Raw genomic sequence first — 24713 nt, 5'->3', positions numbered from 1 at the left:
GCATCCTTTCGTTGGGCACATTTGCATTTCGCGATTTTCTTCCCATTGCGACGGGAAAATTACGTAGCGCAGCCAGGCCTACCGTACCTTACCTTACACGAACGAACGAACGAACGCAACGCAGGAGCCCCTCCTCCTCCGACTTCACCGACAAACGAACCCAACTTTTACCCCACCAACCGAACCTACCTTTACCTTACCCGCACCCATCCCACTCCAGCACGGTGCCATTTCGAAACACATCTCTCCCCCGGAATCCCAACGACGTCAATACCTTCGCGAGGGCCGATTGATCATGGCGGGTGACAACGAGGAACACGAGGTAAGTCGCCCATGTCGCCAATCTGCCTGTTGCCCAAAAGTCCAAGGAGGGGTAGACTGATACCAAACCCAACGCAGGGCGCCTCCGTCAAGGAGATCCTCATCGAGGCCTGCCGCCGCAACAACACCGACCTCTTCAACGAAGTCGTCGCCGACATCAAGGACGAGGACGAGCTCTCCCGCATTCTCAATGAGACAACCACCGTCATGGGAAACCACCTCTACCACGAAGCCGCCTCGCGGGGTAACTGTACGCTGGAACCCATCCCAACCACTGCCTCCTCGCTTCCAACCACAACACCCTTCCTCCACACACATCTACTCACTGTCTGTCCATCCCACTAACACACCCATCCTCCCGCAGACGAAATCATCGACCTCCTTCTCGACCAGCCCAACTTCGAATGCGACCCCGTCAACCGTCTCGAGGGCGACACGCCCCTGCACACCGCCATCCGCTGGATCAACTCGGAACCCCCCGCCCAGCGCGAGTTCGGCAACGCCCTCGTCGACATGATGCTCGAGGCCGGCTCCAACCCGCGCGTCAAGAACAAGGGCGGCCTCACCGCCCTCCAGCTCGTCGACCCCCGCAACGCCGCCCTCCGCGACCTCATCCAGAAGCACGAGTACGCCTCCCTCAACGCCGGCGACTTCATCAACGTTGACTCCTCCGCCGCGGCCCCGAAGGGCAAGGCGCCCCCCGTGCCCAACCACGTGGCACCGCCCGTGCAGGACGATGAGAGCGACGACGACGCCGAGTTCAGCGGGAGCGACGACGAGGAGAGGGCCGAGTGGGAGCGCAGGCGGAAGGAGAGGGCTGCCAGGAGGGGCTGATGACGGCTGCTACGGCTACGATGGTTTGAGTGGATTGTCAGTTTCATTGCATTCGAGAGGACGAAGGGAACACTTCCGGCATATCTTGCATTTGGAGAGGACGCGCTATCCCTCCGTCTGGGAGGGCATACTTGGGGAAGAGAGAGAGAGAGAACGCAAAGATGTGAGATACAGGACGGGAAGTACAAACAAAACCAGATTCGCGGGAGGAGTCAATTTCTTGGTACAAGTTGCGTAACGGAGTGATTGGGGGGGAGAAACACACGTTAGACATAGGTGTCGTCGCCGTCTCGTCAACCCTCGAGGGAAGTCTTTTCGCAAAACAAAAAAAATATCATAGACATTTCAAATGGTCCTTTGCTTGGGAGTGATGGCAAGGAGTCTGAGATGGCAAGGAGTTCAAAGGCCATCATTGTGAGAAGTTTTCACTGGTGGCCTGCCTGTACCTGTACCGGCTTAGGCGGGAAGGTTGAGAAGGAGGGGAGTATGAGATTACGATTTGTACATGAACTATCAATGCATCGATCACTTTACTTGGAGATCATCTTTACTGGGTGTAAAACAAATACTAGTTTCTGAGCGCCGTCAACGCAAGATGCAGAGAACAGTTCTGGATGTATGCGGCTGGATCGGAGCCGCCGTTCCAGTGCCACTGCGTCGGATACCGGACCCGAAAGCCAAAATCTACGTGCCTGAGACTAAGTCTTCACCGGAAGACGCAACTACTTTCCCAAAGTTGCAATCAGAAATGTCAAGCACCAATACCAAGGAAACAAATCAAAACATTCACAAGGTATCCAAACGTGAGTATACACTTGATCTATTGTTTGATACAGGGTATGAAAGTTCTAGGTACGTGAAGGAAAGAAATGTTTGCTGTTGTTATTGTCGACTCACATCCTCGAGTCCTATCTTTATCGTCTACCTCGTACTTCTCGTTCCACTGTTCGTGTTCTCGTTCTAGGGTATCCCGATGCTTGAATCCAAAAGCAAAACATGACTCATTGCGCGGGTCCTGCCCGTCATGTTCGAAACGAAGAGAAAGGCCGCCAGATCGCTCAGATAGCCATCAGCAGAGCGGTTACAGCCGCTGCACAGACGGCCCATGCCGACTTGGACGCCACACCTGGAGCGGCGTTCTTCTCACTCTGCGACTCTATGTAGGAGAGGTTCTTAACCAGATCCAAGTTCTTCTGGCTCAAGTATCCGGCGCTCGCAAGCTCGAAAAGTTGGGGTCCCATGGTGCGAAGGATGTTGGTACTCCTCCCCGCCGGACAAAAGACGACCTCCCAGCCGCCGCCGGATGGGATAATGAAAGTCGATGTTTGGTCATCAAAGGCGAAACTGTAAGCGTCCGGACAAATCGATTTGGCATGCTTCGAGTATAACCCCGGCTTGCACTTGTTGGGGTCGTGCCACGATCCTATGCAACAGTCCTTATCTGAGTTGGTGGCGGCACATTGACTCTTGCACGGGCTAAAGTCGGGACGCATGATGTTGTCATCGGGGTAAGGATAGACACCGTCACCAGGCTTCTCCGGTGGCATGGAAAGAAGGGGCCAAGGACACCAATCTCGAGCGCTCTTATTCGTCTCGGTCGGTTCCCACGGGACGGGGTAGGTGGAGTTGGTATAAACAGTACCACTCGCTGCGGTGTTTGACAAAAGACCGGCCGTGGCGATGCAGGCACAATTGGTCAGATTTGGCGGAATGTACGAGGTGTTGTCGGCGGGGATGTAATTGATGCCCACGGGGATGTTGTAGCCGTCGACGAGGGAGATGTCGTAAAAGGTCTGTCTCCCAGAAACGCCGCCAGCCAAGTTGAACTCGGCTAGTGTTGCAGGAACGGCGCCCTGTCCTCATTAGTATCTCACAGTACCGCGCGAACCATGGTAACTTACACTGAACTCGCAGTTAAGCTTTCCGAAGCAATCGCCCGTTGTGCAACCAGCCGACTCCCCATTGACAGTGCAATTAGTTCTTCCCCACGCTCGGCCTTGCCATGTTGGACCGACCCACAGGTCCCGGCTTTCACCCGCGCCAAGTTCGAAACCCCCGGTGCCGGGGCCGACGCCGTGCTGCGTCGTGATGCCAGGCCAGATCGGTTCTGAACATGTGTTTGTGATCTTCAAGGGTATCCTCCCGTTCCAATCCTCAGGTGGGCCTCGCCTGGCGGGGTTGTAACGCTTGTTGAGTGACAAGTAGTCGGTCTTGTAATTCGGATGCGTGCTTGGGAAGACGATGGCATTGGCGGTTGGGAGCTGCGACGCGAGGGCCAGCGCAACGAAGACGTTCCTGCTGGATGCCGTTGAGCGCCTGTCGCCTTTCCTCGACGGCGCCTGTCTCATTGTCTGCGTATCGGTCGTCTGCGGTCGAATACCCAGATAGTTCAAACAAAGAAGGATGATTGCAAGAATCAACAACGGTATCGATTCGTGACTTGCAAGAGTAAAGGTGTGGTCTATGCTGGAATGGTGCAACAGTTCATGGTTCAGAGGCCCCAAGCTTCCATGGTCCGGCGAGACGACGATCGGGCAAAGATATACGGGCGGCTTCTGCGAGGTGGTGATTTGGTGCCGCCAATAGCTCGCAACGGACCTGCACCGAGTGACGTACAGCGTGTCGTCGAAAGAACGAATGGAAGCAAGGGGCGGCAAGGCCCCAAGAGGTGATCGGCCTGCTTGATCCAGGGCCAATACCTGATTATCCCTGTCGACGCGATATAGCGTCAGAGGGTGCCAGGTGGGAGCTGCAGGTTGGTTGGACGGGTGAATCAGGAACTGGGTCGTAGGGCAGAAGGTAAAAAGACTGTTTCAGGCGCTTAAAGAGGGTATTCGTGGAGCTAGCGATGCAGAGAGGCGGATAGGGTGTTTAGAGGTTCGCACGCCTGTTGTTGAAGATGGAAATGGTTCTGTATGCCGTTCTCACGTTCTCGACACACGCGATGGAAAGGGGGGCACTAGAGAGCCGCTGCCTCCAACAGCAGCCGATGGGGAGCACCAACCCATCCCATCGTTGCCTGCCCGCCGGCGCTTGTCGACGTTGCAGTTGCAGGGCCGGACCTTGAATCGAACCTCTCAGCGGTTCATGTTCAGACGATGACGCAGGTGCAACTGGCTGCCCAGTTTCCCGTTGGAACTGCAGGGTCCATTTCGGGTAGCCAACGACCGGGGCCTTCCCTGCTTGGCTTGTTGCCCCGCGCCGTTCTGGCCTCAGCTCCACCTGCAAGCTGATGTGGCTGTGCCCAGGATTGTTAGAAGCGGTCAGCACGACAAGTACTGCTTTGCCGCCGGACTGTGGGACTGTACCTTCCCATGAGCTGTCCTCTATCTCCCACACAGCCTCAGTATCGTTGCTCTTTTGCCGTCATCATATCACTTTAGATGCCATTGAGAATGTCAAGGGCCAACATGGGGAACGTTGACTCACCACGTGGTGGCAGAGTGAAGCCCACAGAGTCGTGCCGGGCATCGTAGCTTGTTTCTTGGCCAAGATCTGGCGTTGACTTCGACCCTGCATCGACCCGGCGATATCTTCAGGCTCACAGACAGGAAAATAACCTTGCACGTCCCAGACGGGCAGCTGTTGCAACCTTCTGGTCTTCAATAAACTTGATTTGTCCCATGCTGGGAATGTCGTGCGTCTACAGTGGACTACAGGCCATCATCTTTCAGTGTCGTAATAAAAGCCTCCCAGAGTCCAGTCCTCATCTCCAGTAGTCAGTCCTGGGAGGTCTCTTCGTAAGATATATACTCTTGGCCATTATTAGCCTCGGCTGCCCTTCCTGCTCCCTCACCTTTTCGAGGTATCATCCGAGTGTATGGAAACGAAATGCCCAACGCAAGCCGGCAAACAGATTATCATTCTTCTCCCCCAAATTCCGCCATTTTTACCTGAAGCGCGCTCTGCAGCGGCCCATGACCTCGCCTTGGCAGACCAGCTCTGCGCTGAACTCGGATCCGTCAAGAGTCAGGTAAATGTCAAAGTAGACACGGTAGAATGTGCCTTGTGGTGTGTCCATCCTCTCGAAGTCCTTCTCGAGGTTCTTGCGCGAAAGATCAGAGGTCAGAGTGACGACTTCCTTGATACCTATCATGGGGTTAGCGAGTGCTGGGTCGGATTGTGAAGGGAATACACTTACGAGGATCCTTGGTGTATTCGGGGCAAACATCGTCATCGCAGGCGTAGAGGATATCCTCGTACATAAGGGTAGCACCAGGGGCGACCTGTCTGAAGAAGGAAACCTTGACAGGCTCGCCAATCTTGACCTTCTGGCCCTTTTGCACAAAAATCTGCCTGGTGAACTTACAACGGTCCTTGCCGTCGAGGGACGGCACGCGGTAGGCCTCGGGGTGGTAACCCTCCTTGAAGGGCTGGAGAGTGGCCATGAGATAGTGACGACGAGCAACACGGTGGGTGACGACGCGCTCCGTGATACCGGCAGTAACGGCACCCTTGACAATAGCAGCGACGGAGTCCATGGGACGCACCACCTTGGACTGGAATTGAGGAGGAACGTGGAGCTTGATCTGCTGGAAGAGGTACTCGGAGGCACCGAAACCTCCAACAACCAAAATGTTCTGCAGAGTGCGGTTCTGAGCCTGGATAGCAATGATCTGGTTTCTGACGAGTTCCAGAATGCGGTTTACGACAGGCTCGAAGCACTGCAGAATCTCCTCGTTTGTGAAGGTCATGTAACCTTCCTCAATACCAGCCTCGGGGAATTCGGCCTCGATACCGACATCCACAGCCCACTTCTGACCGTTATTACGGAAGTCGGCCTTGATGCGGTTCTCGAAATCCATGATGCACTTGGCGTACACACGGCCGGCCGTCTTGGATCCGTCGGGCAGCTTCATCTTACGGATCTTGGTGCGCAGAATGTTGCTGAAGTTACGGTTGAGCGCTGTTGAACCGCAAGAGTCACCAGATCCAGCCGTGCACTCGGCCACCGTAAAGGGGTTCTCATCCTCGACTTCGTAGGCAATCAAATCGACTGTACCACCACCGCAATCGACAATCAGGACGGCGTCGTGAACCTTTAAGTTAAGAAGGCCAGTCTTGGAGCAGAAGATTGCCGCCGCCTCGGGCTCGGAAACCAGGGTCAGGCGGTTGTCGTTCTCGTCTCGGAGGAAACCGGCCTGAATAGCAGCGGCTCTGGTGGCGGCCTTGCCAGCATCGTTCCAAATAGCAGGCACTGTCAGGTAGTACCGAATGTTTCTCTCCTCACGGTTAAACACTTCACCCAACGTCTTCTGCAGCGCCGAGCGCATGGCCTGGCGGAGCTTGAAGAGGTAGTCGGCCGCAACATCGATTTCGGACTTGCCAGGAGGCAGAGGAGGCAGGTTGATGGGGTCGATATATGTGTTGCCGGAAAGCATCAGCTGCAGCTTGAACCATTCCACCTTTTGCACACCGGGTTTCGGGTACCCAGTAGGCGCGAGGGCATCCGCAATATCGGGACCCCATCCGACAACCTTCTGGTACTGATCGTAGTAGAGGACCGTGGGAATCTAGGTCGAGTTTTGTCAGCTGCGATTGACCGCACCAATTCAGTGCCTCCTTGATCGAACCTTTTGCTTTGTGTATGATCCGGCGCCGGGCCATTCCGTAATAATATCCTCCTTAGCCTCGTTGTTCGTGGCGAAAGCGAAAGCCACACCGGAAAACGTTGTACCCTGGCAGTCATGTCAGCAAGCCCGGTCACCCCCGCACTTCTCTCCTGTGTCCACGTACGAAATCGATACCGACTATCAGCTGAGCCTTGCTCCTGCTGTTGCCCTCAACCTCGGCCGCGCTGCCGCCTCTCTGATATTGCGCCATAGGGCCTCCGGGAGGGCCAGGAGGACCCGGGGGAGGGTAGCCACCGCCGCCACCGCCGTACTGAGGAGGACCACCCATGGGATGTCCTTGGCCGCCGACAGGAGGGAGCTGAGGGGGGTATCCGGCGACCGGAGCGCCGGTGTTGATGGGAGGGGGACCGCCGACCATTTGGCTAGGCGGGGTTCTCGTCGGGCCTTGGTTCGTCAACGGGCTTGTGCGGCCGATGGGAGGAGGGCCGCCTTGAGGGTAGTTTGCCGAATAACTCGGTGGTCGGTTCCCGGCGCCTGGGTGATTCATAGGAGCGATAGAGGCGGAAGAGGTCGAGGCGATCGAGCCAGGACGAACGGGGATCTGCTGCGGTATTTGAGGGGCGCCGGACGGGTGGCCTTGGGGAGGAGGGGTCGGGCTTGGGGTCTGGTTCGGGTCTGGCGTCTGGATGCTGGCAGTTGACTTGCGTTTACCGAAACCAAAGCCTTTCAGGCGGGAATTGGAAAAGCTCATAAGGGAAGTGGTATGGAGGAGGGAAGAAGAGGAGGGAAGAGGGGAGAGGAAAAGGGACTCGGGCCTCAGGTGGGCAGGACAAGCAGAGGGTATATCGATTCGGTTTGGGTTGCAGCCGTGTGGTGGTGGTCTCGCCGGGCTGGTCCTGGGCGCAGGCTTGGGCTTTAGACCTTGGGCTTAGGACTCCTCCAGAGGTGGGCGCTGCTGCTGCTGCCGCCGGTGCTTGTGCTGTGCTGTGCTTTTGCTTCTGGGGACGGGACAGGACAGGACAGGACAGGATGGGCAGGACAAGACAAGTAAGGTAAGGATGGGATGGAGCAGGCAGTAGGCTGGGGGGAGGGGGTGGTGGTCAAGTCGCAGTCAAGTCACGGCGCGCCGTGTGGAAGGATAGTGAGAGACGGGAAACAGACGGGAGTCGGGAGCGAGAGTCAGGCAGTGGGTGAAAGCCAGGACGACGGACGGGCCTCTGTAGGTAGCTCAGGACTTGTCCTTCTCTCTTCCTTTCCGTCTGTCACTTTGTTTCTGTCTCTCTCTGTCTCTCTCTGTCTCTCTCCCAGGTGGTGGTAGTCTGCAATTCCGGACTCTCTGCACTAGGCACACACAGGTTGGCGGGCTGTGACGGTATGGTTCTGGGGGCTGTTTGACAGGACTGATCGGATGGACCAGACGAGAACGTGTGGGAAAGAGTGAGGAGTGAGAAAATAGAATGTGCACTGGGCCGGGCTGGACTGGCTGGGAATTGGGAATGGGGGACCCGTGGTGAGCAAGCAGCAGCGTGAGGAGTGCGAGGTGGACGCAACGCAACGCAACGCAGACGCAGCGACGGAACGAGGATGGGGGGTGGAGGGGGTGGGCCGTATTCGTGGGCCGTGTGCTGCTTTTTTTCTCGCTTCCCTGGCGGGGGGAGAAGGAGCGAGGGGGAGCGATGAGGGCGTGGGCTGTGGAAGGGAAGCCGAAGTAAGTGTGGCACCGTAAGGCCAAGGCAAGGCAACGAAGGTGGACGACGTGGGCCGGCGCTTGTTGCTTTCGCTTTTGTGAATGAGATTCTCCTCCGTTTCTGGGGATGATGCAGGTGGTGCAGAGAGCGGTGCGACAGACAGGCGGACGACTTCAATGGAGCCGTATTGTCCAAGAAGAATGTACCCAGGTAGTTGTATGAAGTGCGTGCAAAAGAATTGACTGACGGTGGACGGCGGACGGTGGTACGAAGAGATCGAGTAGGTACCTTACGAATAGCGAAAGCAGAAGGCGGGATGGGACGACCGGGATGTGTGAAGTTTTGGTTTGGGAGAGGTGGAGGAGGCAAAGCGAGGTTACTGGACGGAGGAATACCTCTGCACGTATTCGACCTCTTTGCAACAAGGTGGACGGAATACCTAGCGTTTGTTGCCGTAAATAACTGCAGAGTAAATATTATGCACAAGACCTGATGGTGGTTCCCGACAACGGACAAGATTGCCGCTGGGGATCGAGGATCGGGCTGAAGGAGGATGCTGACGATGATGATGATGTTAACGTTGGCCGTTGCTGCTTGCTGGTGTTGGTGTTGGTGAGGCACCTTCTCTGTACCTACCTTACCAGGTATGTACCTCAATTCATAGTGGAGAGGGAGAGGCAATACGAGATTCTGGAGCAAGCATTGGGGACCGTCAACTCGGATAAACGGACAGAACACTGTGAAATCAAGACTGAGGAACCTCTTGCATTGTTTCTCGAGCTGTTTTACCTCTGCCTGCCCTGCTTGCCTCTACTTCTTGCTTCCCGTGCTTCGTTTCTGTCTCCCGTCGTGTTTTGCAGCGTGAGCGCTGTGCTCTTTGCTGCCGGTGCACCTCCAGCTGCTGGAGTCGTCCATGGTGCTGAGCTGCCCTGTGCTCCCTCAGTGTCCGCGATAGGTGGCGGGGTGGGGTAGCTGTAGGACACCGCAAGTATCTCACCGCATGCTTCTGCAGGGACTCTACCTACCTGCCTACCTACATCCCACCTCCCGCCTGGCCTGGTAGGGTGGCTAGCCGGACTGGCGCCAGCAGCTGACGGCACTAAAACGAGCTAGCGGGTGCGCCTGGTGGAGGAACCACTCCCACGACTAACCCCGGCTCGTTTCTGGGCAGTGTAAGGCTGAGCGACGCCGCCGCCGCCTGCCACTGGATTGGGCTCGCGACAATTAAAACTGGCCTTCTGGCTGCAGCCTGCAGCGTGAGAGTCCCGTCTTTGGGTACCTACCACCAAACGCAAGGTACGTACGTTGGAAGGGCGGTGCCGGTGCTGGTGGGGAAAGCTGTATGTACGCGTGAGGTACTTGCTTCCCTTCTCACCTTGGTCGTCAGCAAGCACCGTTCGTACGTTCGTAGGACTCTTGTCACTGACCTGCGCCGAGCAGTCGACAGATTCCACGCCGGATTACACCCAGGACTTGAGCGGTCAGACAGCAGCGTTGGTTTCGTCCTGTCTCTATCGCCGTTGCCCTGTCAGTGAACCTGCTGCGTCCCTCTATCTACACCAGACACCTGTCTTGAGACTGCGTCTTTGGTGCCTGTATCAGACGCGGCAGACATTGGACGGCGTCTGTGGTGGGGGAGGGATGGCTTTCCTGTACCGCCCAATACGGCGCCGACTGGGCGACGGGCCGAGAAAAGCATCTGAGTCGTAGTAATCGTCTCATCTCGCTTTCCCGAGAAGTTGAAAGAAGTTTACCAAGTACCGAATGGGCAGACAGGAACTCTCTCCCCAGGGAGGCTTAGAGTTGTCGTTGATGACATTCAGGAACAAGACAATTTCGATGCCTAGAAACTCAACCTTGTCCTCTCGTCGGACATGTCTGACAGCTGACAGAGTGCAACGACGGCAAAAAAGAAGGACAGGGACGCGGAGATCCTGCTGCGACTCTCGTGGAGACGACACACGGGGTTCCCGGGACGCTGGATGCGCCCTTTTGTCAGCAACCAGCTTAAGGTTGAGTTAAGGATTTCAGGGCAGGGAATTGTGTTGTCCATCCCGCGAAGATGCGGCAGACCCTTGTTTATCAGCGTGCCGTGGCAGCCTTCTTCCTCACTTTCCGTATCCTATTTGAGACACCTCGCGGAATTTCAGCAGTGGCTGCGGTTCTGCCGACAAACTACTGCAAGCCCTCGGTTGTCTGAACTGGCTTGTTGGCCAAGACGGCCATGTACGCATCATTGCGCAGCAACAGGAAGAATACGGCCACAATTGACGCCCAACGCGACCTTGCTATGCAGGTTGCGAAAGATTCATGATTCTGACCATCATTCCATTAGCAAAGAATTAAGCATCCGTCTCGTGGGACCCCGTCTTGATTTCGTCTATCCCGGCCGCGAGCCGAGTTGCGATGCCAGCCCGCCGGACCCTTGACGGCCAAAGTATCTTTGCATGCTGGACCTGCTGTGGAATACGCGCGACAGAAACAGACCTAGCGTGGCTCGGCACAGTCTCACAGGTTCTGTGTGGCCCTGGGATGCAGGACTTTCTGTAGGACTTTTCCTCCTTCTTGGTTGTACCGCTGAAGTACCTCTTTTCAGGATTCTATGAGGAAGAAACCCACCACATGCAGTCTACCGCCGCCACCAGCAACATCAGGCTTCCCGACTCCTTCAGCTTGAAGCAGCCGTGAAAGTCAATCATGGAATCCCTCATGAATAGGGCGGTCACTGGTCCACCCTTCTTTCTCTCCCTCGAGTGTTTGATCAAAATCGTGGCACAATCGCCATCTCCTTTCGGTCGACAGGGCGAACCGGTCCTTTGTCCTGGGATTTGGGCTTCGGGAGGGGTGCACTTGGCTTGTTGGGCGGTGTACCTTTTTTCCCTTATTTTTATTTTTTCTTAAACGCCGTATTCCATCCAGCCATCTCCTTCAATTTCTTCGTTGATTCGTGCTTACCCCGCCAGATTAGGTTCGAATCACATTGAGCACTGGCGTGAGCCCCTCTTTCCCCATGTGTTTCTTATGTAATAATTGCTCGGGACGGCAGGCAGGGACCTGCCAAAATGTGCGACTTCCTCGGCGACAACTTCCGAGCCACAGAAATCTCTTCGAGCCGTCGTTCGAAGATGCCGTCTCGTCCGCTCCCAACAACATTCTGACTTGAGAAGAAAGGCATTCACACACAGCAGCTGGGGAGATCACACCCGGACTGGGAGTCCTGTAATTCAATTGTTCCACAGAATGCTGATGCGCATCTCCCAGCTGCCTTAGCAAAGTGGGGCAAAGGATTCGGTCATGTCATCCAACCTCCAGGCCTTGCATCCCTCGCCAACAAGCAGTAAACCAACGAAAAACTCAAGCTATTCTTTCTGAGCTTTCCACGTCGGCAATGCAAAAGGAAGACGCCGGCTGCAGTCGCCAATGGCCGGTGCCTGCTGATTAGTCGGGTGTCGAGAGTGTCCAGTCCATCTACAAGCTGTTTGATATTCCGCAGAGAAAGCCTCGCCGACGTCAATGTTGGCTCAGTTCTGCCAACGCCAATCGCCAAATCGGCCTGGCTTACCTGCCCAAGGATTCAGAAACAGCGAAACATCATTGACGCAGGCTTCCCGCCGCCTGCCAAAGGACGGTGGACAAAACAATCCCGTTCCACACTGGCAACCCACGCGCGGTGAGGCGTAGCACAAAAGCCATGCTGAGCCCGGAGACATCTGATAGGCTCGACAGGGGAGCCCTTACTGCCTTCGTCTCTCTGATCGGCCTCCGCAGCTCAGCCGCACTGTTTTTGGGTTTACTCCAGCGTCCCCGTACCCGTCCAGTCTCCGTCCCCCGACCGGTCGGAATCCTGCCAGTCTATCAGCCAGCCCGCTTCGCTCCTCCTCTCATTCGCGAGCTCGCTTGTGGCTCTTGTCAGCGCCAAAGCCTGAGTTTTTCGGTTCGAGGCTTCCCGCTTTCCAAGACATCCCGCCGCCCCGGAGCGGTGTTATCCCGTCAATACCCCCGGGAACATGCCGGCCGTTTTGCAGTACCGACAGGCGGCCAAGGCGGAGCACCCCCCGTGCGTTGGTTGTCTCGATTTTCACCCATCACACCGACAACTGAGAGCGCAGGCTACCTTAGTGTAATGCGCAAGCACCCCATCTCGGCCGAGCGTTTCCTTCGTAGCTCGGTAACCCGCGGCGCCGCTTAAACGTTTCTTCATCCTGTCCTGGGCTCCGTGACCGGCTTCATCGGTGTTCTGTTGGCCAGGGACCCCACGCATGGGAGACAGCGCCTGCGGTTCTCCGCTACGACGTCGATACGAAACTCGCGAGAGCCGATGCACCGCCCCTTCTGAACCCCGTCCGCTTTGTGGGGCCTCTCTGGCTCGGAGCTGCTCCAAAGCTCCGGATTGGCCCCGGCGACGTCCGAGTCCCTTGCCATGGAACATGGAAGGTTGTGGGTTCATACCGTCCGCGTGGACAGAGCCACTCCCGCCGCGTCGGTTGACTTGGATGGCCGGCAAGGTTGGCTGACGTGCTCGTTGCGTGGCTTCGGTGCCCCGGAAGTTCTGTGCCGGGCGGTGAATCTTGAAGCCGTCGTGAACGGAGACGACGAGGACGAAACCGATTGCATTTGTAACCGCGCGTGCAGGTCTCCAAGTCTTGAAAACGTAACATTCAACACATCACAAGAGATCTCCAGCTTATCCTCTCGTGCTGCGATGCAGCTATTTCATTGGCCTGCGTCCCTGTTCCCATGAGTGTCGAGCCAGACGTCACATCTCTCGTCTCAAAAGGCACTCAACAATTATGCCTTTTGTGAGGAGCAGACGACATTGAAGGGTCAATCAGCGTGCCATGGGACTTCTTTTCGCACCCAAATGCGCATGCCAGACGCACGCAGTGTTTCCCCTATTGACAGGAATGTGCAAGTGCAATCGCCCGTCTCAATAGTCCCTCCTGGCAAGTCCTGCGTGGCTAACCGGTAGCCAGTATCTACCTATTCTCCCTTTCCCAATTGTGGTTGGACCATGTCCCTGGCTGGGAGCAGTAGCTGCGTCTCAATTGGCCCCAGCTCTCCCTCCCCGTGCCTGATCCGATGGCTTGGAACGCCAGCCTTGAGGATTGGGTTAAACTCTGGATATCATCTCTCTTGAACGGAAGAAAAGGAATCGGCCAAACTACCAAGGTGTATTGGGACGCTTCATCGGCATATGTTCGCAGCTGTGCTGCAGATCCAATAGTGCAAGCAGCCACCGACTCATACAATGACAGCTCTATTATACTCAAATCGCCGGCTTCGGCTGACTGATGGTCGCTTCCAGGAAAGTGCGATTCTGCATGCCGCGGGCGGCAGCTGCCAAGCGTGATGTCGGGCGGAAAGAGCGTTGCAGGTAAACGGACAGCCATCAGATTTGTCTCCTTCCCTCGTCATCTGGCACTTTTTTCAAAAATGCAGCCGCCTGCAGTCGACCTTCAATTCTGTGTCTTCAGTTTCTCCCACGCCAGTTCTGCGAGTGGAAATCTGGGGGTGCTACTGAAGGGCAACTGAGACACCTTGAATGTCAGGATATCCCCAAGACACGCGCAACTACTGCTGATAACCTCGCCTAGTGGAATGTTGGGCCACCCCGTTCTCCGCATCTATTAGAAGGCTTCGACATCCCCATTGCGATCCTCACCAGACCTGCCCACAGCACCATCACAGGGCCGAGGCTTCGACATCATGGACTTTTACTCGCTAAATCTCGCCGTCTTCGTGGCAGGCAATGGTTACCTGCTGTACCGGCAGTATCAGCGCCAGCAAGATGAAGTCGTCGAGGAACTCAAGCAGGAGGCTTCTGGTGCGGGCTACGGCTCTGATGGGGAGGCCGAGCACCAGGGCTCGCTCCTGGGAACCGACACCAAGGCTGCTGCCCGCCAGTTCCAACTCGACTATTTCCCTGTCTACGCCCTTGCGATGGCGGCGGATTGGTTACAGGTATTGTGTTGGCGACAGGTGGTGCGTGGGAGCTAAGCTGACATCCGTAGGGTCCTCACATCTATGCAATTTACAAGTACGAGAAGAACATACCCGAGAAGGTCGTTGCTGCGCTCTACGCCGCAGGCTTTGTTTCTGGCGCCATCTCCGCCTCTTTTGCCGGCGAGCTCGCTGATCGATACGGCCGTCGTCTCGCTTGCCTCACGTACTGCGTCACCTACATCCTGACGTGCCTGACCATGCTTTCCGACAACCTCTTCATCCTGTTCGTCGGTCGTTTTGCCGGCGGTATTTCAACCACTCTCCTTTACAGCGTCTTCGAGGCATGGTTGATTACCGAGTACCACCAGCGCGGTCTGTCCCAAAGCAAGCTCAAGCTGGGCGCCATCTTCGGAAACATGACCACCATCAGCTCCGTCGTTGCGATCCTGTCCGGCATTATTGGCGACATCCTGGTCAACTTTCTCGGTGGCCGCGTCTGGCCGTTCATGGCTAGCGCTGCGTGCTCCGCTGCGGCCATCATGCTCATTCTCAAGTCGTGGAAGGAGAATTACGGAGGCCTGCAGAATAGCCAGTCAAGTTCTCTGGCTGATGTCAAGAGTGGAATTCAGGCAATCTTGGCCAACGCACGCGTCGTGGCCTTGGGTCTTACAGTGACCTTCTTCGAGGGTTCGATGTACCTCTTTGTTTTCTTTTGGTCCGCAGCGCTGAAGAGTGCCAGAACCAAGGCTGGTTCAACGGAAGAACTGCCCTTTGGCCTCATCTTTTCGAGTTTCATGTGCTCCATGATGGCTGGCTCTGCGTTCTTCTCCCTCTACACCAAGACGCACACCAAGGAGACGACATCCCTTATCCTGATGATTGCGGTCCTCACCGTTAGCGGTTGCTTGTCAGGAGCCATCTTGCTGGAACAGGAGCAGTTGCTGTTCTGGGCTCTCTGCATGATCGAGGCATGCATTGGGGCCTATTTCCCAAGCATGTCGTTCTTAAAGAGCGAAGTTGTGGAGGACAGTACTCGCGGGCGTGTGTACAGTCTTCTGAGACTGCCTCTCAACGTGTTCGTCGTTGTTGCGCACAGTCTTGACGAAGAAGGCAAGTCGTTCCTTCCGAGAGGAACACTCAACGTGCATGCTGACTTTATGTACAGGCGACGGTCATCGCAACATGGTCTTCATGACCTGTGCGGCTTTGCTGCTGGCATCCTTCTTTATCATCAAGAGGAGCTTCCCTGCCTAAACGCCTCGTCGCTCGGGGCCATGTTACGCAATGGCAAGGTGCATCTGATTGGAGGGTGTTTTGGGCGTATGGACATGTTTATGAAATGTTCACTCAGCATGGGCATGGGCATCGGGATATTCAAGGCATGGCATTTGCATCAGATACGGGTACTGTGGAGAGCGATGTATAATTCGCATGAACATTGATATGTGGCTTAATCACGGTCAGATATCCTACATAGACTGGAAATTTCTGGAAGAGCATCAAAAGGAAGCAATCTGGCCTGTTGGAGCCATGTTGAAGGTGAAGCGAGGCTCCCCCAGCAAAAGGAGATATTGACGACCAGGATATGTGACGATGCCGCCAACCAAAGGCCGGGGAACGAGGTCGTGGGGTTGAGTGACCGAGTTCAGCGCAGGGGCCTGTTCTCATTGGGGTTGGGTTTCCGTTTCATCAGCTCCAGCTTCCTTCCCCTTTCGGGGCATTTGGCTGCCGCGTGCCGTGTCCTACAAGTATCGTGTGCTTCTTTTTTGCGATGTGTCCACCTCAAGTTTCCCCCTCCAACTCTCTGAAGGCCTCGAACAGTGCACGGCAGCGATTGACATTCCGAGTGAGCGCTCCTCGCGTGGCGGCGTGCCATTCGTAGTGAGGTGCATTTAAGATCCTTCAACTTGCAGTCGTCAACCCCGGCTCTTGCAATCCACACCGCACTTGTTTTGCGGAACCCCTTGCGAACCGGTTCGACTGAGCAGCGATTTGAGTGGCCAACTCAAAACTCACCCTCCACCGTCCAAGGGGACTGTTTAATGCAGAAGTCGCATTTGAGGGAGGAGAAGAGGGGAAGGAAAAGGCCGTTGGTTTTAGCAGAGAGAAGGATCAACTGCCAGCCTCTTCCCGTCGCTGCTCTTTATTCACTTGTCTCTGATTGCCGAGCATCAATCGGGTTGTGTCTCCCGTCTTTCATCTCATTCTTTACCAATCGACGTCTTTCCTCAACTTTGCCCTTGCTTCTTCAGAATTGACGCTGGAGAGAAGTGGTGGGCTTATCACACGAGCATCGGATTGCGCGCCTGGCCCATATCATTTTGGTGTAACCATCCAACGGCCAACCAGCGATAAGGGACGCCCATTCGACTGCGTCTCCCCCCTTCACAACCACTTTTGCCAAACAAACGTGAAAACCGGGATATTGGCGAAGCCCTCGGAGCTCTCTTCTCAACCAAGATCCTGCAAGTTCTCTGACGTGGGACTGGACTTCGACAAGGGGAGATTCTGCGCCAGCGAGAAAAGCGCGCTACGCACCTGCCAACTTCCTCAAACGACAACCTACCAACCAGCCACTGCAGCAGCCGTTTTTATCGGTGGTCGCATGACATCCAACTGCAGGCGCGCTAGAGGCTGAGGGGAAATTCGCAGAGCAAATAAAAGGAGGAGACGAGACGGAGTGAAAAGAGGACGCAATCCTGCAGCGGAACGACAGGCAGGAGCGAGTTTATTAATACCAAGATCAAGCCACCCAACCAAGGCGCACGACTCGACGGTTATCTCGACACCAGGTGCAGCGAGATTCCCGAACGATTCATTGCCCGGCCAGATCTGCCTGAACCCAGAAACCAGCAACGAGAAACCACGCAACAGCACACACCCCAAGACCCAGACTTGGGGGAGGGACCCTGACTTTTTTGAATTATCGATTTGTTGGACGACTGCACGAATCATCACGAGCAATTGAACGAAGCAAAAAACGCAAACGAAACGAGCCAGCGCCCAGCATTAGCCATCCCTTTTCACCTGCTCGCTGTTCTCACCTTATTATTCCCCCATCCGCATAATCCCATAATTCTTTATTTTATTACAACGGCCAATTATTCCAGTCACCAATCCAACCAACGAGAGAGATCGGAAACCAAGAGAGGCCCGCCGTCGCCCAACTGCGACTTGCACGAGGACAGCAGAGTTTTTGGGATTTTGAGCGAGGAATTTTTGGCGCGGCCAGCGAAAGAAAGCCCTTGCTCCAGTCCAGTCCCCCCCATCGGCGGCTTTCCACCCCCGGGATATCCCCATTCATGACCTCATTGGGGGGAGCAAACCTGGGTCCTCGTCGTCTATCCGCAGCGTCACACCCGGGAAACTAATTACAGACGGGCCGTTTAAACGCGTGCTGTCTCCTCCAAAGGGCCGAAACTGGGACTGCGCACTACTACCGGACGGAAATCGCCAGCCTCACCTCACCAGTGCCGCAATCTGCTGCCCAGCAGCTGTTGTAGGCTGCAGCTAGGTGGTGTGTGTGCGCGTGTGCCAGGCAAAGCGGCGGCGCGATTATCGTCGGCGTCGCTTCGCTGCAGTCACCGTATTGCGACTGCTGCTTCTGCTGCGATTGCGCCCGCCTGCATCTCCATCCGCATCTCGCAGGTTGCACGCAGCCTGTAACTGCGAGAGTCTAGAACATCCCCTCACACGCCGGGACGTCTTTATCTCTCGCCGATAGGAAAGGACGCCGGACATTTAGCCGTCGTTCCGTCCCGAAAGTCTAGAGGGAAAAAAGAAAACACCGCAAAGGCGGCAGTCTCGCGCCGCGCCCGCTTCGAGACCTGCATCTGGAACATCCGCTATCTCACTCACACCAGACACCGGCCACGTTGTCGGGCTTCATCCGGGAGGGAAGCGCCGAACAGCAGGCGCTCGGGTGGCCTTGGCAGTAGACCCGGCCATCACCAGGACCGTGTCTCGCGAGACCAAGGGAAACAGCTGCCACATGCAAATGCAGTATGACAGGATGTCCGAGGTAGCAGTGGAGGACATGGACTACGTTAATGACTTTGACGACGGCGTCGTCGGCGCATATCACGACACGGAGGAAGTGGTGTTGACGCTCGGCAGCGGCGGCTTGGACGAGATCAACGGCGGCAGCGGCAGTGAGCGGCAGCCAACAGCAGCAACAGCAACAACGTTACCGAGGAAGACTCCAGGACCTGGGCACCGGAGAAGGAGGAGCAGCTTCCTGGTCTCCCATGGGGTCTCCTCGTTTTGGTACGGCCTTTGCTCGGTCGTGTTATTATTGCTTGTTCTTGTAAGTACCCGGCCTGCGGTCGCCGTACTTCCTTCTGTTTGGACAGCCAGTTCTATCACATTTTCTCCATGATCCATTCTCATCCCCCCGTCCCAAAAATCACCCGTCATTCTGAATCCACTACCCACATCACCCTGAGCACGCGCACAGTCTGTATTTTTCGTTTTATTGATTGGGGGTTTTCCTTCTGTGGCTGCCATTCGAATTGGTGTCCCTATTTCTCCCTCTCGTCAGTGGCGTCTCTCCATTTCCGGCATGTTCGGTGGCCCGCCCGGTGGATGTTGGACGGGAGCTTCTTCGGCGCAGAAGTGGGACCGTGGAGCCGGGGTGGTTTCGCGTGTCGTGGTTCCCACGGAAGGCGTGCAAGTGCCTGGAGTTGCCTCTCTCTCCCGCATCGTACCAGCAAATCATCACAAATGATTGGGGGACGGATGAGTTGTTCGCCCATCGACGTTGCCCGACTTTTTCTCGGTGCATATCACGGGGGCTCCAGCTTTTTGGGGTCCTCCCCCGGGGGTCGTCTCCCCCTCCTCCTTCTTGTGCTTCAGGCGACTTTCCGAGCTTGGGAAGAAGAGCCGCGAGCGTGGGAAGGTGTGGGATGAGAGATGCTGCACCTGCAGACTGGAGACTGGAGAAAGCAGGGGACTCGGTGAAAGCCCGCGAGAAGCACCGCGAGGGAAATGCAGTGTCCAGTGGCCGCCCGCTCCAGCTCCAGAAACCTGGACCCAGCGCCGCCGGCAAAGCCAATTGGGGACAGCGGAGGGGCCGAACTTGAGCCAGCGGGCCAATAGGCTGGATGGGCGTGGTCGAACTCCGGCGCCGAGTTTTTTCCAGCGTGTTTCCTCTTGCGGCGGGCGGGTTCTGGTCCGTGTCAGTGCCTGTCTGTTGTTTTTGGCGGGCATGACGAGGTCTCGCAGCAGACGGTGTTGTTGTTGGTGGGCAGGCACCTCAGTGAGGACCCAAGGCCAAGCACCTGGTTGCTCGACTGGACCCAGCAGCCTGACATTGGACGTTCCCCGCAGCTCCCAAGGACAAGGACAAGGACCAAGGACCAAGAACCTGGTGTCCAGCCAGCTGTCGTCGCCTCACGTCACGCTACCTACCTGCCTGCCTGACGCTGCTGCACTGCTTCGCTGCATCCAGCCATAGCGGGATGTTGAGACGATATGTTGCTTGTCAGGCGTAGAGGGTGCTGCTGTCCAAGACCCGATTCCAACACGCAGCTTGTTGCTCCGTGCTGCCCCAGTCGAGAGACTTGCAGCTCTGCAACCGCATTTCCATCTGCAAGTTGCGCTGAGAGTAGCCATTGGGATGCAGTTTTCCTCTGGGGTTAACCGCCAGCTCCGGGTTCTGGCAGGCCAGCTCTCTCCCCCGTCTTGTTCTGCAACTACCTAGGTACCAAGGCACTGCAGTATCAGTGTGTTCCGGTCCTGGCCCTTGGCTCGGCTGGGCTGTTCTCGGCGAACTGTCAGAATCATGAACTGTCAGTCAGGTCAGATCAGACGGCCACAGTTCCTCATGCATGTTCAGACCAACGTCGTGGCCAAGTTGCAGCAATCCCCTACCAAGCCCGGGGACCAGGCTGCCCAGCTGGAAAGTCGTGTGTGTGCGGCGTTGGGGGGGGATTTTCTGGAAGACAGATGCACGAGGCCTGTCACCCCACCACATCATTACCTCATTTTCCCGCGATTTCTTTTTTTTCTTCAAGCACACTCCTCACTGAAAGAGGCACTCTGTAGCGTGTGTGCAAGGTATCTGACTTGGGCCTGGCCTGGCCTTGCCTTACCTTACGTGCTGAGGCGCTAGCGACATGCCTGCTGGGGCTCCAGCTTGCTCCACGCGTGTGCTCCGTACTCCATGCTCCTTGCTCCATGTTCCGCTCCATGCCAATTGACCACCCCCGTCCCCCGTCCATTCCTCTGCGATTTCGTCACATACATCATCCTCGAAGCTCCCACTCTTCCCTCCCCTAAGCCCTCTCATTATTTTTGTTGACTTTTTGTCTCTACCTTTGTATACCCTCACATCCTTACCTCCCATCTTCATTCATACCTATTTCCGAGAATCCCATCATCTATCTCCCTTGGCTGTCCTACCTTACTGTCCTCCCTTGCCTACCCACCTTAACATCCATCCACCCTTCATGACGAAAAGCGTCTGCTAGCCAAGCTCATAAACTAATCTTCTCTCTTCCTCTCCCTCCTCACAGCTCGCGCAGCTCCTCCTCGGCAACGCCAAGCTCCTACTCCTTCCTCAACACCTACAGCTCCAACAACTTCGTTCCTCTCTTTCTTTCCCCTCACACCCATTCTTCCATCCTTCTCCTCCATTCTACTCCCCTTCGGCTCAAATATTCCAGGAGCCAGTCTGCGAGAACCCCGCGCCGTTCCCAACCACGCCTCCAATCTCGAAACCACTCACAATGGCGCTCGAAGCAGAGACAAAACGTGTCGTCGACCAGTTCGAGGTCACCGATGTCTACTTGAACGAAGCTGTGACGGAGTTCCTCGGCCAGATGCGTAAGTCGAATGACCCCTCCCTCCCGAAGCAATTGCTTGCGTTGCTTCCTTCCCGCTGCAGCTAAGCTACCTTGCTGGAGCTCCCAGCTGGGCGATGCTCTGTGCGCGAATAAGTGTGCGCGCACAGCGCAAAACACCTTGAGCTGTCTGGTTGCGGGAAGGCGCGAATAACCCCGCAAAGAATTGAAAATTGAGCAATTTCTGCAGACGAGGGCCTCGAGAAGGACGGAACGAGCTTGTCCCAAATCCCGACCTACGTCACTGGTGTCCCCAATGGCACCGAGAAGGTAATTACACAGCAGCGGAGAAAGCTCCCCAACTCCCCTCACGCCAATGCTGACGACCGCAGGGTCTTTACTTGGCCGTTGATCTCGGCGGCACCAACTTCCGCGTGTGCTCCGTTCAGCTGAACGGTGACACCACCTTCAACCTCACATACAGCAAGGTCGCGATCCCCAAGGAGCTGATGGTCGCCAAGAAGGCCGAAGACCTGTTCTCTTTCCTGGCCAAGCAGATTGAGCTCTTCCTGCGCGAACACCACGCCGAACACTTCGAGCAGCACGTCCGCCGTCGTCAGACCTACAGCGCCCCCGAGGGCTACCGCGACGAGCATGTCTTCCGCCTCGGCTTTACCTTCTCCTTCCCCGTCCAGCAGCTCGGTATCAACAAGGGCAACCTGATTCGCTGGACCAAGGGCTTCGACATCCCCGATGCCGTCGGCAAGGACGTCTGCGCCCTGCTGCAGACCGAGATCGACAAGCTGCACCTTCCCGTGCGCGTCGCCGCTCTCGTCAACGACACCGTCGGAACTCTTATGGCGAGATCCTACACGTCCACCGGCAAGTCTGGGTCGATCCTCGGCGCCATCTTCGGCACCGGCACCAACGGCGCCTACCTCGAGAAGCTGTCCAACATCAAGAAGCCCATTGTTGGCGACTACGAGGCTGCCACCGGCGAAATGGTCGTCAACGTCGAGTGGGGCTCCTTCGACAACCAGCTCAACATTCTTCCCAACACCCCCTGGGACGCCCAGCTTGACAAGGACAGTGTAAACCCCGGTATCCAAATGTTCGAGAAGCGCGTGTCCGGCATGTTCTTGGGCGAGATCGTCAGACTGACCATCCTTGACATGCTCAAGGACGAGAAGCTGTCCCTCTTCAAGGACGCCAACTCGAGCTTCAACGACTGGAAGTCTACCACCGACATCAGCCCCCAGTCCGGCATGTTCAAGCAGTGGGGTCTCGACAGCGCCATCATGTCTGTTGCCGCCGCCGACAACACCCCGGAGCTCTCCACTCTCCGCCAAGAGCTCGAGTCGGTCCTCCACGTGTACAGCCCCTCCCTCGAGGACGCCCAGGCCTTCAAGGCTGTCGCTGGTGCCGTTGGCCGCCGCGCTGCCCGTCTCTCCGCCGTCGCTATTGCTGGCATCGTCATCCAGTCCGGCAAGCTTGAGGACCCCAACGAAGAGGTCATTGACATCGGTGTTGACGGTAGCTTGGTCGAGCACTACCCCTTCTTCCGTGACATGATCTACGAGGCCCTGCGCGCGATTGACAGCATTGGAGCCAAGGGTGCTGAGAAGATTCGTATTGGCATTGCCAAGGATGGCAGCGGCGTTGGCGCTGCACTAATTGCCCTCGTGGCGGCTGGCATGGAGAAGGACTCGGACGTCTTGACGGAGTTCAGACAGAACGTCAAGCGCGAGCTCGATACCATCCCAACACCACGTAAGTGTCTTGCACCGGTCACGGAGCACTGCGAAAACGCCGATACAGTCCCCATTGTTGTCCCCTCAAACTAACCTATCTGTGCTTCCTTCTAGGCGAGGAGCCCGCAATTTCCAACACAACACTGGCCATCGGCGGCGCGGTGGGTGTTGCAGCCATTGGGGCCCTGTGGTGGTCTCGTTATAACCGTCAATGAGTGTGGATGATGGGATGAACTGTCATGAATGTGTGTACGTGTGAAAGAAAGGCAAGAATGACGGCGGGCAGAGGCAAAGCATTTGGGAACAAGGGAAGGGGTGACAAAAAAAGCAGAGATCACCCACCACCACCCTGGCTGGGCAAGCATTTTCAGCATGCTGTTCTTGATTCGGGTTTTTTTTTTTTTTTCAAAATATTTTTTGGACGTTCGAATTTTCCATATTCGAAGCTGGGGTCATGGAGTTGGGAAGAGCAAACTTCGAATTTTCTGTTTTGTTGTTCTACTACTTGTTCAAAGTTGTACATTGGCTCCTTCTGGAATAAAGAAGAAATGTCTTGTGGCATCCTTTTTTTGGTCTCTATCTACTTCTTGGTCTATAGTGATGCTTAGCACAAAGTGTCTGGAGTGATCCTGCTAAATGATTTGATCCAGTCCCAACGCCATCTCATCAATTCTTATCAACTTTAGCCCATTAATTAATCATTTTTCAAACCCTCGAGTTCTAACTTTGGAAAGCAGCGGCCGGGTACGCGCGATCCTTCTTCTTCCTCGCCGCCGAGCTGCTTCGCGAGCTCGCACCGGAGGCGCTGTTGCTCCGCGGCGGCGCGAGCATGGGCGGCGCCATGTCGGCCGGCAGATCGTTCCACTCCGTCTCGGCGCGTCGGTTCTGGAACGATTGGCCCGACGGCATCATCAGGGGCCTGTCCGTATCGCCATTCGCGCCTGTGGGCACGCGCGTGTTCATCGGAGGGAGGTTCGCGACGGCGGCGATGGGACCGGCGGAGATCGAGGCAGCCATTGCTGAGGTTTGGTTGTGGCGGTGACTGCTGGAAGACAGAGACAGCGGTCCGATGGAGCGGCGGACGATGTAAGCCGAATCTGGGCGGAGCTTGATGTAGTAGCCCCTGAGTTCGTCGCCGACCTGTTCGAAGCCGCGGGAGGTGTACCACTTTATGCCCTCGTCGTTGTCTGTCCAGACGTGTGCGTACACGTGGCGGAGGTTGACGCCCGGCACGGAGGAGGCGGCGGCGATGATGTTATCGAGCGTTGCGGTCGCGAGGCCGTGGGAGCGGTAGGGGGAGAGGAGGGCCAGGGACTGGATGTAGAGGGCGTGTTCGGGCTCCGAGGAGATTGTTGTCGGCGGAAAGGGGGAGGGTTCGACTCGGGAGACGACGCCGCCGATTACCTGGGTGGTCGTGGAGGAGGAGGAAGTGTCGGACCAGGTTATTACGCGGGAGAAGGGGCCTTGGAGGGCGCCGGCGTAGAATTGCTCTGGGTAGGCGACGGGGAGCAACAGGGAGTTTATGCGGCGGAGAGCTTGGATGTCTGTCGGGGTGACGGGTCGGATCTGTGCGGACGGGTGGACGGACGAAGCTGTCGCGAGAGGTGGTGGTGATGGTGTCGTTGCTGTCGAGGTGGGGGTTTGCGTTGCGGGGGGAGGGGCAGCTGCAGCTGGAGGAGGAGCTGCGGGTGCCGGGGTGAACTTGGTTGATGACGGAGGAGGTGCGTAAGACGGTTGTTGGCGGGGTTGGAAGAAGGATTTTATGGAAGATTGGGTTGGCTTCGTCTGGGGGAGAGACATGGTGGCTTTCGATTTTGGGGA

The 24713-nt window shown here is 56.3% G+C and overlaps 6 protein-coding genes across 6 annotated transcripts; 3 read left to right on the top strand and 3 right to left on the bottom strand.

Moving 5' to 3' along the window:
• Nucleotides 1-295: 295 nt before the first annotated feature.
• CGGC5_v010571 (Ankyrin repeat-containing protein) lies at nt 296-1155 on the top strand (the record flags this gene model as incomplete). The annotated part of the gene is made up of 3 exons (XM_032022822.1): nt 296-322; nt 400-571; nt 686-1155. The coding sequence occupies 3 exons, from the start codon at nt 296-298 to the stop codon at nt 1153-1155; spliced, it is 669 nt and encodes a 222-aa protein (XP_031880380.1).
• A 1058-nt stretch (nt 1156-2213) lies between these two features.
• On the bottom strand, nt 2214-3503 carry CGGC5_v010570 (Pathogenesis-related protein 5; the record flags this gene model as incomplete). The annotated part of the gene is made up of 2 exons (XM_032022824.1): nt 2214-3008; nt 3057-3503. The coding sequence occupies 2 exons, from the start codon at nt 3501-3503 to the stop codon at nt 2214-2216; spliced, it is 1242 nt and encodes a 413-aa protein (XP_031880430.1).
• Nucleotides 3504-5044: 1541 nt separating this feature from the next.
• On the bottom strand, nt 5045-7479 carry HSPA12A-0 (Heat shock 70 kDa protein 12A; the record flags this gene model as incomplete). Its single annotated transcript, XM_032022825.1, has 4 exons — nt 5045-5244; nt 5297-6668; nt 6729-6833; nt 6892-7479. 4 exons carry the CDS (start codon nt 7477-7479, stop codon nt 5045-5047), a joined length of 2265 nt encoding a protein of 754 aa, XP_031880429.1.
• Nucleotides 7480-13765: 6286 nt separating this feature from the next.
• Nucleotides 13766-15613, top strand: Mfsd5-0 (Molybdate-anion transporter; the record flags this gene model as incomplete). The annotated part of the gene is made up of 6 exons (XM_066152381.1): nt 13766-13790; nt 13856-13960; nt 14011-14016; nt 14082-14377; nt 14428-15400; nt 15525-15613. 6 exons carry the CDS (start codon nt 13766-13768, stop codon nt 15611-15613), a joined length of 1494 nt encoding a protein of 497 aa, XP_066008257.1.
• A 5474-nt stretch (nt 15614-21087) lies between these two features.
• glkA-0 (Glucokinase) lies at nt 21088-23107 on the top strand (the record flags this gene model as incomplete). The annotated part of the gene is made up of 4 exons (XM_032022827.1): nt 21088-21184; nt 21392-21471; nt 21534-22911; nt 23007-23107. The coding sequence occupies 4 exons, from the start codon at nt 21088-21090 to the stop codon at nt 23105-23107; spliced, it is 1656 nt and encodes a 551-aa protein (XP_031880431.1).
• Nucleotides 23108-23612: 505 nt separating this feature from the next.
• Nucleotides 23613-24692, bottom strand: san (putative N-acetyltransferase san; the record flags this gene model as incomplete). The annotated part of the gene is made up of 1 exon (XM_032022828.1): nt 23613-24692. The coding sequence occupies one exon, from the start codon at nt 24690-24692 to the stop codon at nt 23613-23615; it is 1080 nt and encodes a 359-aa protein (XP_031880434.1).
• Between the last annotated feature and the right edge of the window lie 21 nt (nt 24693-24713).

Source organism: Colletotrichum fructicola (genome assembly GCF_000319635.2).
Source record: "Colletotrichum fructicola Nara gc5 chromosome Unknown KSG_Nara_v1_contig06, whole genome shotgun sequence".
NCBI classification, from domain to species: domain Eukaryota; kingdom Fungi; phylum Ascomycota; class Sordariomycetes; order Glomerellales; family Glomerellaceae; genus Colletotrichum; species Colletotrichum fructicola.
Note: the sequence above shows the minus strand (reverse complement) of the source record. Positions and strands in the feature narration are given on the sequence as shown.